We start from the raw sequence: 23,210 nt of genomic DNA, 5'->3' as shown, positions 1-23,210 counted from the left end.
TTAAATAAAAAGTATGTTTATAGTATACTAGAACCAGGCCCGTAGCCAGGAATTTCCAGGGGGGGGGGGGGGGGGTTACATGGATACAATCATAGTCAACTTTAACAGTTACAATTCAAACAGAACGTCGACTTTAACAGTGCTTAATTGTTTTCAAGGGGTGTTCGTTTTTGGTTGTGTCTGTCCAGGTTTTCTCACTACTATTGGAATCGGTATCGGATTCGACCCGGAACTGGTTAATTACTAGTAATGTAAATTATGTAGAAACAAAAGGGCCTGGAATGGTGGAATTTTTAATCAAAACCATTGTTCTATATTAGTTATATATAAAGTGGAATTCTTTGATTCGTCGTTTTTACGCCATCCCGGCTAACAAATTTGACCTCGTTATTTTAGTAGTATAGATAGTAAGTTTTAATATGGTTTTGAAATCTATATATATAATATTTCGTACACATGGTTCATAAACGACAGACTGGTGGGTATAAATATACAAGTTTATTGTTTAAACTTGTAATATATTGTATTTCATGTGCATATTGTATTTCATTGCCTATTCTTACATCGGACTCGGACTTCTTTTAAACGAAATTTTACTGAGCGTATTGCTGTGTGTTTGTTTATTCTACATTGGCCAGAGATATATGGTTGGGGGGTTGAGATCTCACAAAACATGTTTAACCCCACCGCATTTTTGCGCCTCTCTTAAGTCATGAGCCTCTGGCGTTTGTTAGTCTTGTTTGTTTTTTTAATTTTAGTTTGTTTATATGTTTTGGAGTTTAGTGTGACGTCCATTTTTACTAAACTAGTACACATTTTTTTATGTTCCAGCTGAAGCCCGCCTACGTGTGCGGGATTTTCTCGCTGCGTTGAAGACCCATTGGAGGCCTTCGGCTGTTTTCTGCTCTTTGGTTGGGTTGTGGTCTTTTTGACACATTTCCCATTTCAATTCTCAAATTTATGTACCAAGTTTTACTTTGAAATAGAAATGTCTAGCTATCTATCTATAGTAAAATTATAACGGTATAACTACGAAAAGTTCTCCTTCTGTATTGTAAAAAGATAAGGTCAAATTTCTGTTGGTCTTATTGTTTTCCAGATCATTAATCTTGTTGAAAGGATCTTAGTTTATTCTAGCTTGTCGAATATCATCATTGTACCAATCTGGTTGGCGATTTCTTTTTACCATTAATAATTGGAGCATGTTTATCTAACACATTCGTTAGTAAACTATATCAGATGTCTAAGAAGACGTTTACATCTAGTGCTTCTTATATATCTCCAAACATTTATTTTTTAAGTTTCTAATTAGTTTAAACTTAACATTTTTGTTTTTTTTTTTATCTTGCAGTGCTAGATACAAGCCATGACACAGACGGAGCGTGAAAACTTTTTGAGAAATGCCATTTTAATTGTTGACCACGCAAAAGATTCTGTCATCTCTCTTCTAGATTTAGATCTAAGAAATAAACATCTAACATTTGAACAGTTCCTTAATCAAAATCAGCATAAAATATACCATTTATGCTACAATTCAAGATGCTGTCAATGCCCTCGAGGATATATACCACGAGGAGGGAGCCGTGTTCTATATCCATTACAGCTTGATATACTCTATGATAAATCGTTGAAACGAACCAATCATACGCATGGAAGGTCACCTGATATTTGTTGTAGCCTGGCTAAAACGGGAATAGTGACACCATTCTTGACCTCACCTTAGGACGATGTATATTAGTGAATTTTTGTACTGATGTATTTTGGTACAGTTGCCTGACTGTACAAAGCCTTACCCTAGAAAACTTTTTGAATCAAAATAAACATATCCTCTGCCATTTTTGGCAAAACAATTCATCATGCTGTCAATGTCATCAAAATGCTTTTGTCTCGTCTTCTCAACAAATTCTTGACCAAAGACAATGGACAGCACTATATACTGCAAATCTTCTTCCATGTGCCTTACACAGGAAGAGACCAAACACAGGAGTTCCAACATCAATCTGTGCGTTTGCGGCGAAATCAGGCATTACAGTCCAGATCTTAGATCCTCATGTGAACAAAATTATTCTAGAAAACTGCTGTGATGTACGAAAAGCCGTGGAGTTAATTGTACAAAGACGGAACCACGTGTACGGACACGCAAACGAGGCGAGAATATCCGATTTGGACTATCTTCAATATACAAACGAAATTGGAAATGGTTTGATTGAAATTGCTCGGGTATGTGGGAATGAATCCGAGGTACGACATCAGTTACTTGATCTGCAGAAAAGAACTCTTGATTAGACTTTGTTGATCCAGTATCAAACAATTATGCTAATTCATGTTAGTCGCAATGAGGAACTAAAAAATGTAAGTTATCATAAAAGCAAAAATATAAATTTCAAATTAGATTAGCCTAATAGATATTTTTTAAAGGATATGAAAGTCTGCAAACTGAAAACAATAATGCTGACATTAAGTCTGAAGGGAAGGTGCCATCTTATGTCTAAAGATTGTTTGGGGGGGGAGGGGGTCAATTTATTGATTACAACAAAAGCGATCTGATAGGTGAATCTTTTTTTCTTTACTATGCTATATGACCGCTATATGACTTTGAATAATGATACAATTAAGTCAGTAATCAATAACACCATATCAAAGAATGCTATCTATTGTTTTGGAAGATAGTTAGAACATATATGGTTCTTGGTAAAATTAATACCACTAACATAACACAAGCTTCATTACAAAAAATAACTGCAAGCTTTTATGTTGTTGGCAAAGCATCTTATTAACCTCTATGGAACACTCGGTCTCGTTCATTTTGGGGTTCATGTGATTCCCTCTGTATTTATTTGTTACCTTGATTTGTATCTTCTTAATCGATTTAACGGTAAACCACTGTTTTCATAATTCATAACAACAAAATTTATTATTCTCATCCCTCATGCACAAATGATGTTAGACGGCTTTGTTTGTAATCTTTTCTTTTTCTTTTTCTTTTAATATTCATAGATAATTTAAAGCATTTGGGTTCCCGAACAATTGGTTTCGAGGGAACATGACGAAGGGTTTCTAAACACATACATTGTCATAACTGTAAAATGCCTATCATGGATATTTTAACAAATGTAAGATCACTAATCACCAGGTTAGAACGATTTAAATTCTACATGCTCAATTTACAGAAAGTAACAGAAATACAACGTCAACTTAAGACACAAAGTAAACATTTGCGAAAAACAGTGGAAAAAGCTGTTACAGTTAAGTTGCCCAAAGTCTTAAAAAAGTCAGTGACAAGCATTGATGATCGTCTAGGATTGATGGAAAAATCTACAAAAGAGACAAACTTGTTAGTGAAAAGAATTGAAACCAAACAGGCTGGTAAGTATTCTAAAATTTTATTTATAAAATAAAGAATATCAATATTCGGAAAAAATTGAAACGCCCTTTCCTCTATAAACTACCAACACATGTCAATTCAGAAATAAATGGACTAAAGTTTGTTGTCAAGTTAAATTAAGCTGTTATTAGACTAGATCATTTAAAATATATATACTCTCAATTTTATAGTATTGTAAAGCACAGTCTAACCGGTTATACGACCCTTTCATGTTTATAAGTAATCCAATTATTTTATCAATCTGATTAAACATATATAATTGCTCCATTTTTTGAAGTCACACACAAATTACGGACAGAAGTGAGAGATATGCCTCTTGAGCAATATTGGTTGTCCTAAGGTTTATACAATATCCCTTCTTTCTTTAAAATAATATATGGTCCGTTATACTTTTCTCTGCGAGTGCAGTAGTACCTTTTTTTCCTTTTATTCTTTGGAAGTAATATTATTTCAAAAACATATTGCTAGCTTAGATTATTCTAAAAAAGCGCTTCTCTTTTTTTTTTTGAAATTCCAAATCCTTTTGATACCCCTGTAAAGATTGATAACATTATATTGCATACTAGTTTTAAAAAAAAATAGGCTACAACAAAGCAGATTGAACAAATAGTTTTTCTTTCTGTTTGCGCTTTAATGCAGATGAACTCGTTCACTCCAATGTCATAAAATGTTTACAAAAGCGATAATTATAAAAAGTATGATGTCTTTCTATACCTTATATTTCATCTTTTTAAAGAAAGAGTTTGTTTCGAAAGGATCGTTAGGATAATTTTTTCGTTTGTTTATAAATGTATTATTTCAACATCAAACCACTTGCGACATTATTGTGTTGATGGTATAACAATTGAAACAAAGTCTCATTCAGTGTCATGATTTAGCCTTTATCACAAGCAAATGTTCAAATCAAATTGAGAATGGAAATGGGGAATGTGTCAAAGAGACAACAACCCGACCATAGAACAGACCACAGCAGAAGGTCACCAACAGGTCTTCAATGCAGCGAGAAATTCCCGCACCCGGAGGCGTCCTTCAGCTGGCCCCTAAACAAATATATATACTAGTTCAGTGATAATGAACGCCATACTAAACTCCAAATTGTACACAAGAAACTAAAATTAAAAATAATACAAGACTAACAAAGGCTAGAGGCTCCTGACTTGGGACAGGCGCAAAAATGCGGCGGGGTTAAACATGTTAATGAGATCTCAACCCTCCCCCTATACCTCTAGCCAATGTAGAAAAGTAAACGCATAACAATACGCACATTAAAATTCAGTTCAAGAGAAGTCCGAGTCTGATGTCAGAAGATGTAACCAAAGAAAATAAACAAAATGACAATAATACATAAATAACAACAGACTACTAGCAGTTAACTGACATGCCAGCTCCAGGCTTCAATTAAACTGATTGAAAGATTATGTCTTCATCATATGAATATCAGGCACAATCCTTCCCGTTAGGGGTTTAGTATCATACCATCATAACATATATGAGAAGAACATAACCCGTGTCATGCCAACAACTGGTTTTTAAATAATTGTGTTTAGTGCCGATGCAAAGACCCTATAAGTGAATCAATATTAACGCCAAAATATGCAATCTTTAATGACCTGACAACAGTATCGTAACTATATCCCTTCTTAATAAGTCTATTTAAAGGTTTTGTTAGCTTCAGAGGTGAATACTGACATTTTTGTGCTTTATAAAGTATCTTTTGTAGTAACTAAATTGAAATAAAACTGCGTCAGGTTTTAACAGGGTAGGATACTTCTGCAAAGTAAAGGACCCATTCCACCCACTTCAATTTACAACGTTTGTAAAAGTAGCCCTTCCGTGAAAAAAATTAGTGCTTTTGATTTTATTGTTTACTTAAACTAACAAACAAATTTGCAGAAATGAAATTGTTGGTGAAACAGAAATATATGTAGACCATTTTGAGCCAACATTTACTTGTTCATGAGTGCATTAAAAATTGAGGATTAATGTGTCCCATAGCATACTTATTCAATATTTTCAGAAAAGAAAACCAGGGGTTATTTTTAGTAGTACTTGACTTCTGAACGGTAGTATCACGCAACAATACTTTAAACCTTGATTGAACATTGGCATGTAGAAAAGTGATACACGCACAATTCATGATATACCTGGTTTCTATGAAGTTACGGTAAAATATTTAGAAAACTGTGAAAATTGCAAAATTTGGTTGAATAGATAGGGATTTTGAATTGGTGGTCTGACACCTAAGATATAAAAATACCGAACTCCAAGGAAAGTTCAAAACGAAAAGTTCCTTATCAAATTGATTTGTTACGATCACAATTTTGTTAACCACTTCATAAGATGTTAGTGACTTTACAAATAGAAGATAATAAGTTCTATTAATTCAATATTTCTGTATTGCAGAAAATCCAAAGAAATTAAGGTTTTTGGGTGAGTAGTTGTTATGGATATTGGTGTTATCTGGGGAAAAATGATATAAGACTATATTATTTGTATTAATATTGATTTTGCTACCAGTAAATTAAAATCAAACTAAATATTTTTTTAATAAACATATGCACATTCATGGCTCTACAATCTGTCGATACCTATATCTGGCATTGCACAATGACATGTTTTTACCTGACTGTTAATAACGTATTTACACTAAATCCATTGTATGTTTGATGTGAAATATTGATATCTTAGTCTTAGATGCATGATTTTTCAATTAGTTGTTATTAGCTTTGAACTAGCAATCAGTAACTGCGAGTACTCTCAGATCCTGTAATTAGAGTCTTTTAGTTGTGAGCATGTTTAAGTACTCTGCCACGTCCACTCTGTGTTTTTGATAGATGTATTTCTATTTGTATCCATCTGACGAGTTAAGTATTTTTCAGCTGATTTTTTATAGTTTGTTCTTATGTTGTACTGTTACACCACTGTCCCAGGTTAGGGGAGGGTTGGGCGCCCGCTTACATGTTTTACCCCGCTACATTCTGTATGTGTCTGTCCACAGTCAGATGCCTGTTATTCAGTGGTTGTCGTTTGTTTCTGTGTATCATATTATTTTCGTTCATTATTTTCTACATAAATTAGGCCGTTACTTTTCTCGCTTGAATTGTTTTACAAAATGTAATTTCGGTACATTTTATAGCCGACTATGCGGTATGGGTTTTGCTCCTTGTTGAAGGCCGTACGATGACCTATAGTTGTTAATTTCTGTGTCATTTGGTCTCTTGTGAAGAATTGTCTCATTTGCAATCACACCACATCTTCTTATTTTTATATAGACACAATAACAAATATTCGCACCCTTTTATTTTTGCTAAGGGCATACAATACAGTTACAGGGGAGGTAATGACGTTGCTAACGTAAAATGTTATTTTCGCGACGTCAAACTGTGACATATCGGGAAAAGATGCATTTTTCGACTGATTTTTATCATTCAAACTGATTTAACTTGAAAACGAGTTCATGGACCCCTCTTTTTTAAAATGACATTTGGTTTGATTACGTATGAAGATTATTTGTACCAATTTTCATGAAAAAGTCAACGATGCAATTTTTTTAAATTAGATAAATATACAGCAAAAGATGCCGTTTTATATCTTAAATCCTGAAACTTTGATAAAAATTAATGATTTCCAGGAAGTGTTATATAAATCTACAGAATACTTATGTAAAGAAGATTATCCAAATGTTTTTACAAAAATCTGCTTGTGTTTATCTTTTGAAACAAAAAAGTTAGGTATGTCTATCCAAAGGAGAGAAATGTAAAAAAAAAAAATTTTGAGTAAATGTCTAAAATTTCGACCCTAATTATCTCTTAAAGTAGCACATGAAGGTATATTTTTTATTACATATTTGAATTGCTTAGGTGAAAAAAGCTTGTATGCAAATTTTCGTCAAAAATTCATCGTGGGATCCAAACTTTATCGTATGCCCTTAACGTATACGGTGAACATCGCAAACAAAATATATGGTAAAAAATGATGTAATGCAATATTCAATGCAAAAAGTAAACCATATTTGACTTTGGTTGACAAGAATCTTCTTCCAATTTAATCATGAAAACAATTTGCAAACGGTCATTTCAAATTAATTTCGTTTCATTAAATAAATATCCATCTGTATGGTCTATCTTATAGTGATTAAAATTATAACACAATGTTGACTGCTGTACCCAAATTTTTGACATTTTCCCTATTGTGTCCGTTTGTTTTTTTTGTGATTTTACTTTTTGCATATGGAACCGAAATGAAGAAAATTTTAAGGGAAACAAAATATAAAACCATATTGTATAGAGCAGCCTTCATTAAGGTAGGAAATTGTCTTTTGATTTATAAACTTCCAGACAAAATAACCATAGTCTACATCACCAACATTGTCAGTCGACTCATGTTATGACTTTTTGTCCATGAATGACGATTTGCAGTCATTTTTGTGCTTCTGGCGAAAACTATATTAGATAGAATGAAATTGTTAAAACAAAAATTCTCACCAAAATAGGATCTACAAACAGGTCAAATTATTAATACGTCAGGTGACTCTTTATAACAGGTATTGCTCTTGAAGAATGGCTTTACCAATTTATTTATTTGCAGAAACTATAGAAGATAGAGAGAAACTGTAAATATAAATAATAATCGGCTTATAAAGATCTACAAGTATGTAAAATTGCTGATTTGTCAGTGGATTCTTAATGTGCGTTATTGTCCTTTGGTGAGAGTTATTAGTTATTTTTGCTTTTTTCTTACTCTATATAGTGGATGATTAGAAACTCTTAGAAAATTGCAAAATAAGATCTATGAATATGTCTAATTGCATGCCAACTCGTCATGCGACTCTTTATAGGAATTATAGACCTTGAGGTGAGACTTTCTCATTTGGTTTTGATGTATTTGTGGTAGACCCTATAGCATATAGAAAGAACTGTATATAGCGAAAATTATCAGCAAAATACTATCCTCAAATAAGGCAAGATGGTCGTAATTGTCAGTTGACTCAATATAGCAGTTATTTCCCTGAAATTACGATTGTTCCCTTTTTCAAGACATTAACAAAATAAGATTTACAAACAGGTCAAATTGGCAAAATTTGTTTTATAGAGTAAATTATAAAAAAGTAAAAACTATTCTTGTTCAAATATTATTCGATAGGAAATGTTTTTAAAAGTTTCTGTTTCCGCATTAAACAAGATTAGTCATCCACATATATCGAAAGTATGTCAAATATTACAAATATACTGAAAAATGAATTTTTCTTTTACAAGATCATACGCGAAAAGAGATTGATCAACATATAAAAGAAAAGACATTTGTGGAAACTAGGGCTATTAAGACATTCATGACAATACATTCTGACAAAGAAGTTTTCTTAATTACTGGGAGTGCAGGAAAAGGAAAAAGTAGAAATGGTTTGGATATATTAAGACAGCTCGGGGAAAAGTATCCAACATATGATGTGGTTAAAGTTTCTAATTTTCATACAGTTGACAAGATATTAAACAAAGATAGTAGAACTATACTTTTATTAGAAGATGTCTTTGGTAAGACAAATTGTAGATATAGTGAAGACAATGATAGGCATGTCTTAGATATATTACAAGCTTATATCAATAGTGGTAATGTTAAGGTCATTTTTACAATACGCAGTGTAGTTAAAAAATCATTACAGTACTTGCATTTATTTTCATCTCATAGAATATTTAAAGGGTTTGAAGAAATAAATCTTAATTCAAGTCAATTTAAAATGACTAAAATGGAGAAAGAAAGACTTCTTGAAAATTATTGTTCAAAAAATAATATAAAAATAGTACATGTAGGAGAAAATGAAAATTGCTATGAGGAAACGGTTTTAGATAAAAATGTTACTGTTAAAATCAATGAGGCAACATTTACAAATATTGTGAATACTGACACATACTTGGGTTTTCCTGAATCTTGCTACATGTTTACTTCAAACAGAGCATTAACTCGATTGGGGATTCAATTTTTTAAACATCCAACCAGATTTTTAAATCAGGAAATTGACAACTTAAGAAGAAGTGGTGAAAGTAACATGAAAGACAGAACTTGCTACATAACCCTAGTTTACATTTTACTGTCTAGCAACACGCTTGGCAAGACAGTTTTTGACTGTGATAAAGCAGCTAGTATATTGAGATCATGTTACAACCGAGACAGCTTTATAATAAACAGTGAAATTATAGGTGCAGCAGATGAAATGACAGGCAGTTACCTTACCTATAATACAGAAACATCAGTATTCCAGTTTCAACATCAAACTATATTTGAAAGTGTTATGTTGTCTTACTACAATGTAGATCCAAATTTAGTCTTGACAATGATTGATTTTGAAATGCTTAGAGAGGTCGTTAAACTCAGCAACTACCTTGCAAAAGAAGAAGAAATAAAAATGATTATACCAAAGCAATTCTACGGTAACTTAGCGAAACGTCTTTTTCAGATATTTCATTTCCAGTTTAGACACATGCCTTCTAATTTTATCAAAGTATTGTGTGACAGTGATTTAATGACACAAATTGATGCTGATTTCATTACTCAACTAGGCGAACATTTCATTGAAGCATCAAATCATGACATTTCTACAATCATAACATACGAAGGCAAAAGTGAAGAGGTAGTCTTTTGTCTTTTGGCAGCTGTACTGTGGTTTGGTACCATTAAAGACTGGAAAACTGAAGATATTAAAGTCATACTTCATTCTTTGAAGATAACATTGCTGTCAGAGACCAGATCAAATGTGAACAACGCGTGTAAAAGAACAATAGTTGCCGCGTTCTTGTATTCATGTGACAAAAAGAATGCAAATGACATTATTGAATTCTTTTTACAAACAATAGACGAACTTGAAATAAGTTTTGATATTAACAGGTGTTTCCAAGACGTAGTTGATAGACAAAATCAGCGGGCTGCATCATGTATACTGCAACATTTTTAAAAAAAGATTGATATTGTAGAAGTCATTTTGGAAACAGAAAGAGAAAAACTACAGGATTTAATTGACATATTTACTGCTTCTTTTTCCTGTTCAACCGTTGGAGGTTTGATACACGATAGAGCCAGACTGATTAAATGGATTTTTTCCTCTGTTGATCCAAAACATTTCAACATGACAAAAGCTGTGGAAACTGCTGGAGATAAAAGATTATTGAATATTGTTGATTGGTTTTTGGAAAAATTCAATTATAAATTGTTTGACTGTCAAGTTCTTCTGAAAGAGGCTTGTGGTAAAGGCTGGGAAAATGTTGTTAGACGCTTTTTGCAAGAGGACGCATACCAATCGTTTGATTTAAGGTGCATAATGAGTGCTGCATGTCAGCATAGTTGGCATTCCATTGTAAAACAATTGCTGCAAAATTCCAACCTAATAACATTTGACGTCAATGTTTTATTGACTGATGCCTGCAAAAAAGACGATTTTAAAATTGTAAAGTCGTTAATTGGGTATATTGGTGATAAAAAAACTAATTTCAACGATGATATTAAGTATGTATTTGAGGCCCTCCAAAGCAATCAGATCTGGAGTTTGTCTGATTTCTGCACAAATTTTGTTAAGGTTTTATTAAAACATATTGATTCGGATAAAAAGTTAATCCAACATGAAGACTTAAAAAGTCTAAATACAATAAACTTGTTGTTAGACAGTGTTTCAGAAACAACTTTTAACTTTCATTCTGCTGTTGCGGAAGCGATATCAAATGACATTATTCACAAAGAGAACGTTTTACAGTTATTTATGGATAGTAATCATGTCAAACAAATCCGTGCGTCATTGCTATTGCTAGAGGCCTGTAGAGGGGTGAATTGCAAGTTCGTTACATGGTTGCTGAAAAACATTGACAATCAATCGCTAAAGGTTACGACCAGCTTTAATGAATCGTGTACATATGGAAGACTACAAATCATCAAAATAATGATACAATATGCGGACCATAAACTGTTGAATTTCACAAGTGCATTTTTCAATAGTGTCAAAGAAGAATGGAGGCACCACAATGATCAAAATGAGGAAGTTTTGAAGTTTTTACTTAACACTATTGATCATTCATTGTTCGATCTCAATAAAATTGCTAAAGAGACCATTATATTAGGACAAGAGGACGTTATGAAAATTTTGTTAAACAATGTTGATATTCAATCCTTTGAAACTGAACAAGTCGTTGATTATGCCTGTGAACAAGGACTTTTGGGAATCGTAGAGATATTTTGGAAAAGTGAAAATAAAGAACAAATAAATGTGCTTAGCGCTGTAAATATAGCTTTAAAAGGTAACAAACTAGACGTTGTAAACTGGTTCAGATTGGATTATGAACGTATGTGTCCCATTAGATTTACCAATAATAAATGAAAACACGTCTGCAATAAAACTAATCAAATATCTATTTGAAAATGAGTATACTTTTAAAATCTACATTGATGAAGTTATAGAACAAAACAGAACGGACCTTTTAGAATGGTTGTATTATAATATTAATAATATTACATCCCATTTAAATACTATTATTACTGACGCAATTTTCAAGGGAAGAAAAGATGTTTTACTATGGATAGTACAAAATGTTGATAAAAAGTTTTTTGATATGAAATCAACAACCAAACATTTATTGGAATTCGGCTTCCTGGAAATAGTGGCATGGATATTGCAGAACGTTGATCCGAAACAGATAGCAATGAATGAAGCTTGTTGTAACGGATTTTTAGATTCTTTTAATTGGATGCAATACAATGTTGTTGATGCATTGCTAAATATAAAAACAGTGATTAATATCGCCATATATCGGAACAATTTCGAAACTGTAAAGTGGATGATTCTTAATAATGACCATACGCTTTTAGATATTCAGGAAATCATGCATAGTTGCTGTTCGTATACGAAAAGTTTGAGCGAAGCAAAATTCTTTATAGAGAACGTAAATTACAATGTGTTGGACACAAAAAAAATCATGAACAAAGCCTGCGGGTTAGGTAATTTATTCATTGTAAAGTCGATACTAGAAATTATTGACCCAGTATTGATAGATATGAAGACAGCGTCCAGAGAAGCCATATATGAAGGTCGTCTAGATGTGGTTAAGTATCTTTTAAGCAATGTTGATCAAAAAGCGTTGGATATAACAAAAATTTTTAACGAAGCCTGGAGATGTAGTCACCTAGAAATAGTAAAGTATATGATAGAAAATTTCGATCACATATTGCTTGATATGAAGGAGAGTGTAAATAAAGCTTTGAAGCTACATCGAATTGACATACTAGAGAGTATTTTACGCAGCCCGAATGAAAAACAACAAGGTACGAATAAAACCATTAACGCATCTTGTGGCACAGATTATTATGACATGGTAAAATGGATATGTGATAATGTTGATCACAGTTTACCAGATATCAATGTAGCCATCTCTGCAGCTTATGAATTAGGTAACCTAGATATGATAAAATTATTATTTCATAATGTTGAACATACACATTTAATAATGAGGAATGTGGTGTATACGACCTGTGAAAAGGGTCACTTAGAAATATTAAATTGGATACTTGAAACTGTTGGTAATGCAACCTTACGTATAAATACAGTCTTGAATAAAGCCTGTAGGGAAAATAACATAAATATAGTTAAATATATACTTGATAAAGTGGAACATACAGTTTTAGAAGTGTGTAAAGCAGTGTATGAAGCTATTATTGAAGGGAACATAGATATAGTAAAGTGTTTACTTGATAAAGTGGATCACAACCGTGTAGATTTTAAGACAGTCCTGAAAGTATTTTATGAAAACATGAACTACTTAGAAGGGGACCTCTTGTGTGCATTTAAAGTAATAGTTGAAAATGTAGATGTGAAACTATTAGATGTTGATACAGTATTGAATGTAGCCTGTACAATTGATAATTCAGATATAGTTAAGAAAATTCTTGGCAAAGAGGATCACACACTTTTAGATATGACCAGTATCATGATTATAGCATGTAGTCAAGAAAACTTTGATATAATAAAGTGTATACTTGATAAAGTGGATCACACACTTTTAGATATGAACAGTGTCATTAATGAAGCATGTACAACAGATAACTCAAATATAGTAAAGTATATACTTGATAAAGTGGATCATAACCTTATAGATTTTAAGAAAGTCCTGAAAGTATTTTATGAAGACTATGACTACCTAGAAGAGGACCCTTTACTTGCAATAGAATTATTAGTTGAAAATGAAGATGTGAAACTGTTAGATGTGGAGATAGTTATGTGCCAATCATGTAGATTTGGTAGATGTGATATGGTAAAGTGTATACTTGATAAAGTGGATCATAACCTTGTAGATTTTAAGAAAGTCCTGAAAGTATTTTATGAAGACAATGACTACCTAGAAGAGGACCCTTTACTTGCAATAGAAGTAATAGTTGAAAATGTTGATTTGAAACTGTTAGATGTGAAGACAGTAATGAATGTAGCCTGTACATTGGATAATTTTGATATAGTGAAGAGGATTCTTGACAAAGAGGATCATAACCTTTTATATATGAAAGCAGCTATGACAATAGCATGTACTATATACGATATAAACATCGTGAAGTTGATACTTGATCAGGTAAATCACGAAATGCTTGATATGAGCTCAGCAATGACTACAGCCATTAAATGTCATAATTTGGAAACAGTGAAGGTTATCCACAATAGAGTGAACAATACCCTATTAGATATAAGAGTAGTCTTCAATGAAGCATGTAAAATGGGATTCCTTGATATAGTCTTATTTCTTGTTGAGAAGGTGGAGCAGTCGCAAATAAATCTAAATCATGCAATGTTTAAGGCATGCCGCGGGCCAGATGATGAGATCGCTAAATTTTTATTTCAAAGATTTGGGGGGAATATGTTTGACAATGAAAGTGCAATGAATAATGCATGCAGATACGGAAATATTCATGTAATTAAGTGGTTTTGGAGTAATAATAATGCGCAGTTGTGTGACATGAAGTCAGCATTGATTAACGCGTGTATCAGTGGCAAGGAAACAGTTGTGGGATGGCTTTTAAACAATGTTGACCAATCACAATTTGATATTCAAGTGTCAATAACAGAAACTTTTGTAAATCGAATCAATGTTACGAACGTAGTAATAACACTTCTGAAACATTCTGATCGCTCATTAGTGAATCTGAATAACGTTGTCGTCGAATCATGCGCAATCGGAAATGTAGAAATAGTAGGGTGGTTACTTAGAACTGATGACAGAAACTTAGTAGATATTAATCAAGCTTTATATTCAGTGTTGAATATCAAATCCAAAATTACTGAAAATGATAGTGAATATAACAATTCGATTACATTAGAAAAATGATCATTAGTGATGTGGGTCTTGAAGAAATATTCGCTATCACTTTTTGATATGAACAACACAGTAAAAGAAATATGCCGTAATGGTTGGATAGACATTTTACAGTGGATATGGAGAAATCCACAGGATCATTCACTCGAGATGGGACCTTCAATAAATGTTGCATGCGTTAATGGTCACATGTGGGCCTTATCAAACATTGATGTGAAGTCATTAGATACCGAAACCTTAATGAATGAATGCTGTGGGAATGGTCTGCTGACTGTTGCCAAGTGGATGTGGGAAAACATTGAGCATAGTAGGCTCAACATAAGAACAGCAATGAATGATGCCTGTGCCTTTTGTCGAATCGATACAGTACAATGGATTTTGGAAAATGTTGATGTCAGCCTGTTGGATACAAGAAATATCCTCAATGAGGCTTCAAAGCATGGATGGGTCTGTGTTGTTACAGATTTGTTGAAAGATGCGAATATAATTCAGCACGACAATCGCTCAACACTATCAGAAGCATGCGTAAATGGACACTTGGATATTGTAGAATATCTGTTTACAAAATTTGGGAAAGATATCTGTGATATTGAAAGTATATTACCCGGGGTATGCTCCAACTCTCTGAATAAAGAAGTAGCTAAATTTCTGATTAACCAATTCAAAAATCAACTTCGTTTGTTTGCAAACGTCATGCCTCCGGCTTGTGGATTTGGTTGGACAGAAGTTGTTGAAATGCTTTTAGAAAACATTAATCACACGGAAATTAAAATGAAAGGTCCTTTGCTAAATGCATGTAAAAAGGGTGAGTTCGATGTTGTCAAGATTATCCTTAATAAGGTCGATCATTCACATCTCGACATAGCATAAGCGTTTATCGTCGTTTGTACTCTTGGTTGGGATGAAATAGCTCGGTTTTTATTGGATGAATTAGACCATTCAGCATTTGATATGAAATTGGCTCTGATCGAGGGAAGCCGAAGCGGCGAGGAAGACATTGTGCAGTTACTATTTCAAAAAGTTAAACCTGAAAAGTTTGATATCCAGATGGCTCTTGACGCAGCTAGTCAAAATCATATGCACGAGAATATAGTTTACCAGTTATTGCAAAGAAACTGTAGTGCCACATTTGAGCTAGACCAACTTAAGACGAAAGCTTTGGAACATGATTGGCCAAAAGTTTTGTCAATCATTAGGAAATGCAATTCCGAACAAAATAAAACTCAATCTTAATAAAGTAGTGTTCAGGAGAACTTACTGATAGCTATAAATTCATTTTTAAAATTAGTTTTAATAGAATTTCATTTTAAATGTTGTTGTTCAGGAGACTTACCCAATTTCATTAATCTCAAGAGCATGACATAACAAAAAATTAATCAAAATGTTAAACTTAATCGATGTATGGTGTTAGATTTAAAAAGAACGATAGTCAGAAAAAGAGTTTTGTGATCTTTGATTTAGATTGAAAAAAGGAGTACGAATTGAACACACATACATTTAATGATTGCAGCGAATCATTGAGTTGCTACAAAATTTTTTGATGGATAACGAGGATACTGAGTTTTACCTTTTCTAACTGGGATATTGCATATATTTATAAAATTGATTTATAATTATCTTAATATTGAAAACAATTATAATGCATATATATACTTTATGTGAATGTGTAATATCTGAGACACCATCTGCAAGGTTCTGTTATCTATTAGATGGCATTACTACTTTTGACGTTTTATATTTTAAAGCAATTTCAATATTTGGACTTAAGGCCACGTGTTTATATGGTGTTTTTTTTGTATGGTATAGCCTTAGTAATTTTCTTAAATTCTCCTTATGTCTTATGCTTACTCAATTATTTATGTTAATATGATATATACAAACCATTACCCATTTTTTAGCTAATGAATATGATATAAGGCCAAAAAAGATTTATTTAGTTCGAAAGCTTATACAAAGTCTTTGAAAAATTCACCAGTCGAAGTTGCATGCTACCTCTTTGATTTCTTAATAAAACCAATTATGTAATACAGCTTCGAAGAAACCTTTTTATTATACGCCCGTTTACGGGACGTATTATGGTATACCGTTGACCGTCTGTCCGTCCGTCTGTCCATCCGTCGTCAACATGTCGGACATTAATTCAAAAATGCTTTAACCAATATGCATGAAACTTTGGTGAATTGTTTATGTCTATTGACGTGAGCTCCCTTTCGTTTTTTTTTATAAATTTCGGATTTACCGTTTCCGAGTTTTGGGGTTTTATTCATTAAAAAAAGGGGGGTTCCATTTTTCGGACAATAACTCAAAAACAATTTCACCAATTTGCAAGAAACTTTGGTAAATTGTTCATTTCTATCGACATGAGCTCCCTTTTGATTTTTATAAATTTTAGACTATACGTATCCGATTTATGGGGTTTTATTCATTACAAAAAGGGGGATTTTCCAGTTTTCGGACAATAACTCAAAAACGCTTTCAGCAATTTTTATGAAACTTTGGTAAATTGTTTATATCTATTTTTGTAAGCTCCCTTTTGCTTTTATAAATTTTTCGATTTTACGTTTCCGAGTTATAAGATTGTATTTGTTTATAGTCTGACAACAGATTTACTAAGTATTGCGCAACAGCACAGTGTATTGCACAACAGCAAGAAATCTTTAATTGAATATAAATTCAATTCATATAACCAATTTCAAGTTCTTTGACTACATTTATTCATAAACCTATAATATGTCAAATATATAATTACAATCCAAATTCAGACCTGTATCAAGCTTGAACATTGTGTCCATTTTTGCCCCAACTGTTCAGGGTTGGACCTCTGCGGGCGTATCCAGCTGCGCTCAGCGAAGCAGTTTACATTTATCTCTTTTTAGAGTAAAAAATAGAGTTTTTAATTCTGGAAAAAAAGTAGACATTTTGAGTTTTGCTGAAAAAATACAATTAAAAAGAAATTACATTATTTTTTTTTTTTAATTTTATCTTTGAACTTGAGAAATAGAACCCATATACAGAACATTGTTACTCCTTCGGTAGATTAACAAATTAGGTGTCTTTCTAAAGTCTAAGATATGATTTATCGTTGAACATATTTTAATAGGGCATTTAGCAAAGAGATTTTTAGAAACCCTGTAAAGATTTGGATTATGCTATGCCGAGGTTATGCTATTATGATAACATTTAAAAAAAAGAAGAACTATCTGATATCAAATATGACTACCATCTCAGAGTCTAATTTATTATTGGATCATAAAAAGGGGAATCAACATAAACAGTATCATTGTTAAAATAGCACAATTTAAATCAAATCCACATACTGCCATATACTGAGTACAAAAAGTTCAGCAACAAATATTTTGATTAAAAACCTTCAAATCATAAATTTCCAAAGTTGCCGAAGTAAAAATTAAAACATGGTTCAATTTCTTTGTAACAGTAATTTATGCTTAGAAGTATAATTTTTTTTTCAGTATAAGATAAGAAATGTGTCTTGCTTCACTTTTTTAAAATGGTATAGTTGGTAATTAAGGAAATAATTTTTGTTTGTAACTACTAAATTATAATTTATGTTAATACATGTAATAAGTTGTTGTGTTTTGACTTCTTTTAAGTTATTAACTATAATTGTTTTTGTTAAGAACTAACTGCATTGTACATTTATATTATTAATTCGTATATTTTAACTAATTTGATTCGTCCAGGGATTGTCACATGTTAAACTATATTTTCGAAGGTAGATAGAAAACGGCGGATAGCAAAAAGCATATTGCACGGTTATTTTTAGATGATATCTAAAAACCGATATACTTTGTGACGTCATGTAATGAATTTCATGATATTGTTAAAAGTTTTTAAAAAGTGTATATTTATGATCGATTATTTGAAGAAAAAAATCTTCAAATACATAAGATGTACAAAAACATGAAAAAAATAAATGAAATAACAACTAATATGTTGTTATTGTCTAGGAGACAATATGATATCTATAAAATTCCAACAAAATCAAATGATCGAATATATAATACTGACGATTTTGTTACAAATATGGTCGGAAATTAATAATATAACAATTATAGCCTTTGTATGAGGTCAATACAGGATATATCGACCCAAAGAAGTTTGATTAAGGAAATCAAAACCAAGTGTCGTTAACGGTTTTGTCAAATTCATATCTTCTAAGCAACATAAATGAAAAGGTGCCTTTTTTACAGACCTAGTTCTCCTTCATTTTCATTTAACTTTTATGCATAACTTTGGGACAAACGAGAAAATACTGAAAACATGTGTAAAGCTGATAGAGATTCCACAGAGAACTTTGTTACGTCAAAAGTCAGAGTTAAATCATATTTTTCAATATCTGTTTGTACAAATCGATAGGAAAATATTTGTTTGAGAAATGAAAAAAAAAAAAAAAAAATCAGATTTTTTAAAGTTAATAGATATAAAAATAAGGAGAAGTGGTATGTTAAGTTTTCATTTCTGTAAAAAGAATGTGTGACCCTTAGATCTTTGCAAAGTAAATTATTAACAGTGAACGTGGTTTTGTGGTTTTTTTGTTTGTTATGTGTATTTTATATATGTTTTAGTCTGTTTAAGACCAAAACACATATAGAAAGTATGAGTATTTTGAAAATACACACTAGTAAGACTTGAAAGAATGTATTTTAATTAACTTTACACTTGATGTTATTCTGAACGTATTAGAACAAAATAAAATGTATTTTCCTTAGTGATTTATGTTTGTTTACCTTTCTAAAATGATATGTAAAAGCTCAGTTTTAACAGCTTCAAATACATATGAAAATACAAATTATATCAAAGAGTAATTAACATTATTTACTTCATTATGTCGCCTGGCTTGAAAAGGCTTTTCCTAACCTCTGATTGAATTTGTTATTCATTCAAGTAAATACACCGAATGTTCTTAAGAGTTGTCTTTTAATTAATTGATTCGTCCTCTTGTTGTTTTTTTGTTTTGTTGTTGTTGCTCAAATGAAAGGGCAACATCGTTGTTTATCTTTCTTTATACGAATAAGAAGATGTGGTCAGATTCGCAATTAGACAACTATGGACCAGATACCAAATGACGTAGATGTAATCAATTATAGATCACTATACGGACTTTAACAATGAATGCAACCCATACCCTACAGTGAGCTATAAAAGGCCCTGACATCACAAAATGTAAAGCAACTCATACAAGAAAAAATAACGATTTATGTATGTTCAAAACAATAGACGAAAAACAAAATTAATTTCATAGTATGATGGATAGAAACCACTGAATTACAGGCTCCTGACTTTGTACAGGCATATACAGAATGTGGGTGTGGGGGAGGTTAAACATGTTCGCGACCCCCACCCTATCATGTGGGACAGTGATGAAACAGCACAACATTAAAAGAAACTGTAAAAATCAATTGAAAAAGGCTTCGACTCTTCAGATCGACACATGGCACACAAAAATAAAGAGGTGCGCCATGAGCGTTTGATACGCCCGTCGCTTTTTCAAAGAATAAAGGTCCATAACTTCTCAATGTCATATCAGAAATTTATAAAAAAAAAAAAACTAAAGGGAGGTTATTTTAATAGATATAAAACAGTCACCAACGTTTCATGAAAACTGCTCAAAGCACTTTTGAGTTATTGTCCGAAAACTGGAAAATCCCCCCTTTTTATGAATAAACTCCCATAACTCGGAAACACACTTTCTAAATTAAATTCGAATGGAAGCTTACGTCAATATATATAAACAATTCATCAAAGTTTAACATTGGTTAAAGCGTTTTTGAGTTATTGTCCGACATGTTGACGAGGACGGACGAACGGACAGATGGACAGAAGGACAGACGAACGGACAACGGTATACCATAATACGCCCCGTAAACGGGCGTATAAAAAAGCACATGACGAAATGACTAGAGACACAGATTACTCACAGCCTTAATCATCTCATTAAACCTCAAGTAAGTATATCTAGCATATTAATCTGTTTCATTACAGAAAAAAGGCTTTATTTGAGTTACAGCAAATAAATTTGCAATGAGATTTTTCAAACAACCATTTGATTAAATAAAAAAAAACATTTTTGATAAGATTGCGTGAAACTATAGTGTAGAAAGTCGAAAAGTCACAATTGTCAATCGATTTGAAAGGACCATCAAAAGCACGCAACTCATCTAAAACATCTAAAGATTTTTTACACTCGAAAACAATTAATTCAATCATTTTCATTTGCTTTATTTGTTTGTTTACTTTTTTAGAGGACTTTTGTGTTGGTGGCTGCTGTGGTCAGTTGTACTATCCAATATTTAGGCAATTCATGTTCCGTTTTTATATACATTATAGAATTGATATCCGCTGAGACATGTGATTAATACCCTTGTATTAATAGAAATAAGAACTGGAAGGAAGTGGTCGACAAAGAAGACAATAGAAGATGCTGAGTCACGATTAAAACACAGTGAGATAGTTGGCAGAGTTGCAGTTGGAAGACAGAGGCTGGATGTTACACCTACAGCAAAATGGAGAACAGCAACAGTGGAAGAAATAAGACACCTGGTACAGAAAGAGGTACGATCAATGGAAGAAGAAAGTAGAATGGTAAAGGCAGTGAGTATGAAGAAACAAGGAAGCTGGTTAAACTGGGAAGGAGCAAGGCAGCAGAAGTTAGGATGAAATGAGATCTGGAAGATGGAGCCACATAGGTTGCAATTCAAGCTAAAGTCAGTATATGATGTATTGCCAAGCCCAACAAATCTAGCAACATGGAGATTGATAGATGACCCAAAGTGTGTTCTTTGCAGTAAGCCAGCAAACTTGGAGCATATATTATCTTCATGCTCGAGTGCTTTGAAAGACGGGAGGTATACATGGCGACACGACAAGGTATTAGGGACACAAGCAGACACCCTAGAGAGAAACATAAGGAAGCCAAGAAAAAACAAGGAAGGCCTTACTTTTGTCAATTTTGTTAAGGAAGGAGAGAAAGGACAGAAGAAGAGTGTGGAAGGAAGTGGTTTACTGGGAACAGCAACTGATTGGCAAATGTTGGTGGATCTGAAGCAGAAGTTACAATTCCCGCCGCAGATTGCAGTAACAAACCAGAGACCTGACATCGTCATTTGGTCAGCCACAACAAAACAGGCAATCCTGCTGGAACTAACTGTGCCATGGGAAGAAAGAATAGAAGATGCCAACGAAAGAAAGAGATTGAAGTATCAAGACCTACTTGCAGAATGCAGAGACAATGGATGGAGGGTATCGTAGAGTGGTTGTATCGGACACAAATTAGGGCTAAGAAATAAGAACGTCTGCATGCAATGATACTTGTATTGGAACTCTGAATAGATAACGTCACAACAACGGTGACGTCGTGTACATAGAGAGCGGTAGCGGGAACACCTCATGTACAATCCTTAACATTCTGGGGGCCCGCAAATGAATTAAATTACAATAAATGAAGATAAATTATGAAAATTTCACTTTGAATTACTGTCTCTAATAAATATAAAACCTTGAATAGCTTTAACTGTCTTTGATAATGCGCACGAATATGACAAAAATGATTTCACAGTCTACAATAAAGCACGACTTCACTCATTAGCACAGTTAACAGTCCATAAAACTCTAGTAAATAATTCACAGTGATCACATCTGACGGTCTTATTTGGTCCATATTTTTATCTTTTCTTTTGCTTCGGTCTTCGCTCGTCCTGCAGGCAGTATTTCATCACGGTCCTATATATTCTTCTGTTGTCAGTTCTAGCGGATATAATAATTGCGGTTCCTTTTTAAGTCTTTTAATAACATTTTCTTTTCTCCATTTTGCAATCTCTTTGTTCACTGGTGAAGGTGGGTGATCTTCTTTCCGGGATAAAGTATCAAAATGTCTGTTGTCATGGTTACTTATACATGTCTTCTGATATGAATCTAATACTTGCAATACTTTCTTTCTCCCTGTCCACTCGTCAATATGTTCAATGCCAAATGATTCTGTCTTCCAAAACTTCTCCTTGTCGCATTCTTCTGTCTTTTGTGATATCCTTACATTCATTGTAGATGTTTGCTGGTTAGTGTAGCTTGATGTACCGTGAAGTGGTCCTGATAATAAATAACCAATTTTAGATTTCACGGCAGTAGGTCCCTCGCCTCTAATGATATGGTTTTCTACAATTGACCAATAGTAGTCGGCTCCTACGAGTACTGAGACTTGAAAATTGTCGTTCGTAGTAACTGGATGAGCGAGTTCTATTCCTGATAAATACGGTAATTTTGCAGCTTTACGGATGTACGTTTTGAGCGGTGCGGCGATTTCCGGTACGATCAATACTCTGATCGGCAATTGTCCTTCATCTGTTAGCTAATAAATAATACTAGTTTTTAAGTGTCTAATTCTTATACTTTCTGCACTGTCCCCAAACCCGGATAAGTTTAAAGTTTCTGTGCCAGTTATTGATAAATGCAATTTAGCGGCTAGGTCTTCTGTGATGAAC

General features: G+C 32.8%; 1 protein-coding gene across 1 annotated transcript; it reads left to right on the top strand.

Annotated features, from left to right (window-relative positions):
- The first annotated feature begins 1,356 nt into the window (after nucleotides 1-1,356).
- LOC127726498 (uncharacterized) lies at nucleotides 1,357-10,346 on the top strand. Its single transcript, XM_052233855.1, has 4 exons — nucleotides 1,357-2,352; nucleotides 3,171-3,366; nucleotides 5,789-5,815; nucleotides 8,641-10,346. Exons 1-4 carry the CDS (start codon nucleotides 2,314-2,316, stop codon nucleotides 10,329-10,331), a joined length of 1,953 nt encoding a protein of 650 aa, XP_052089815.1. The 5' UTR covers nucleotides 1,357-2,313; the 3' UTR covers nucleotides 10,332-10,346.
- Nucleotides 10,347-23,210: the final 12,864 nt, after the last annotated feature.

The sequence above is a fragment of the Mytilus californianus genome, unplaced genomic scaffold (assembly GCF_021869535.1).
Source record: "Mytilus californianus isolate M0D057914Y unplaced genomic scaffold, xbMytCali1.0.p SCAF_18, whole genome shotgun sequence".
NCBI classification, from domain to species: Eukaryota; Metazoa; Mollusca; class Bivalvia; order Mytilida; family Mytilidae; genus Mytilus; species Mytilus californianus.
The sequence above is the reverse complement of the archived record's forward strand: the minus strand, read 5'-3'. Positions and strand labels throughout refer to the sequence as shown.

Excerpts from the sequence above, each read along its gene's own strand:
- LOC127726498 (XM_052233855.1), top strand. The coding sequence starts at position 2,314 with ATGCTAATTCATGTTAGTCGCAATGAGGAACTAAAAAAT. Across the intron at positions 2,353-3,170 it reads GCAATGAGGAACTAAAAAAT|AAAGTAACAGAAATACAACG; the intron begins GTAAGTTATCAT and ends CTCAATTTACAG. Across the intron at positions 3,367-5,788 it reads AATTGAAACCAAACAGGCTG|AAAATCCAAAGAAATTAAGG; the intron begins GTAAGTATTCTA and ends TCTGTATTGCAG.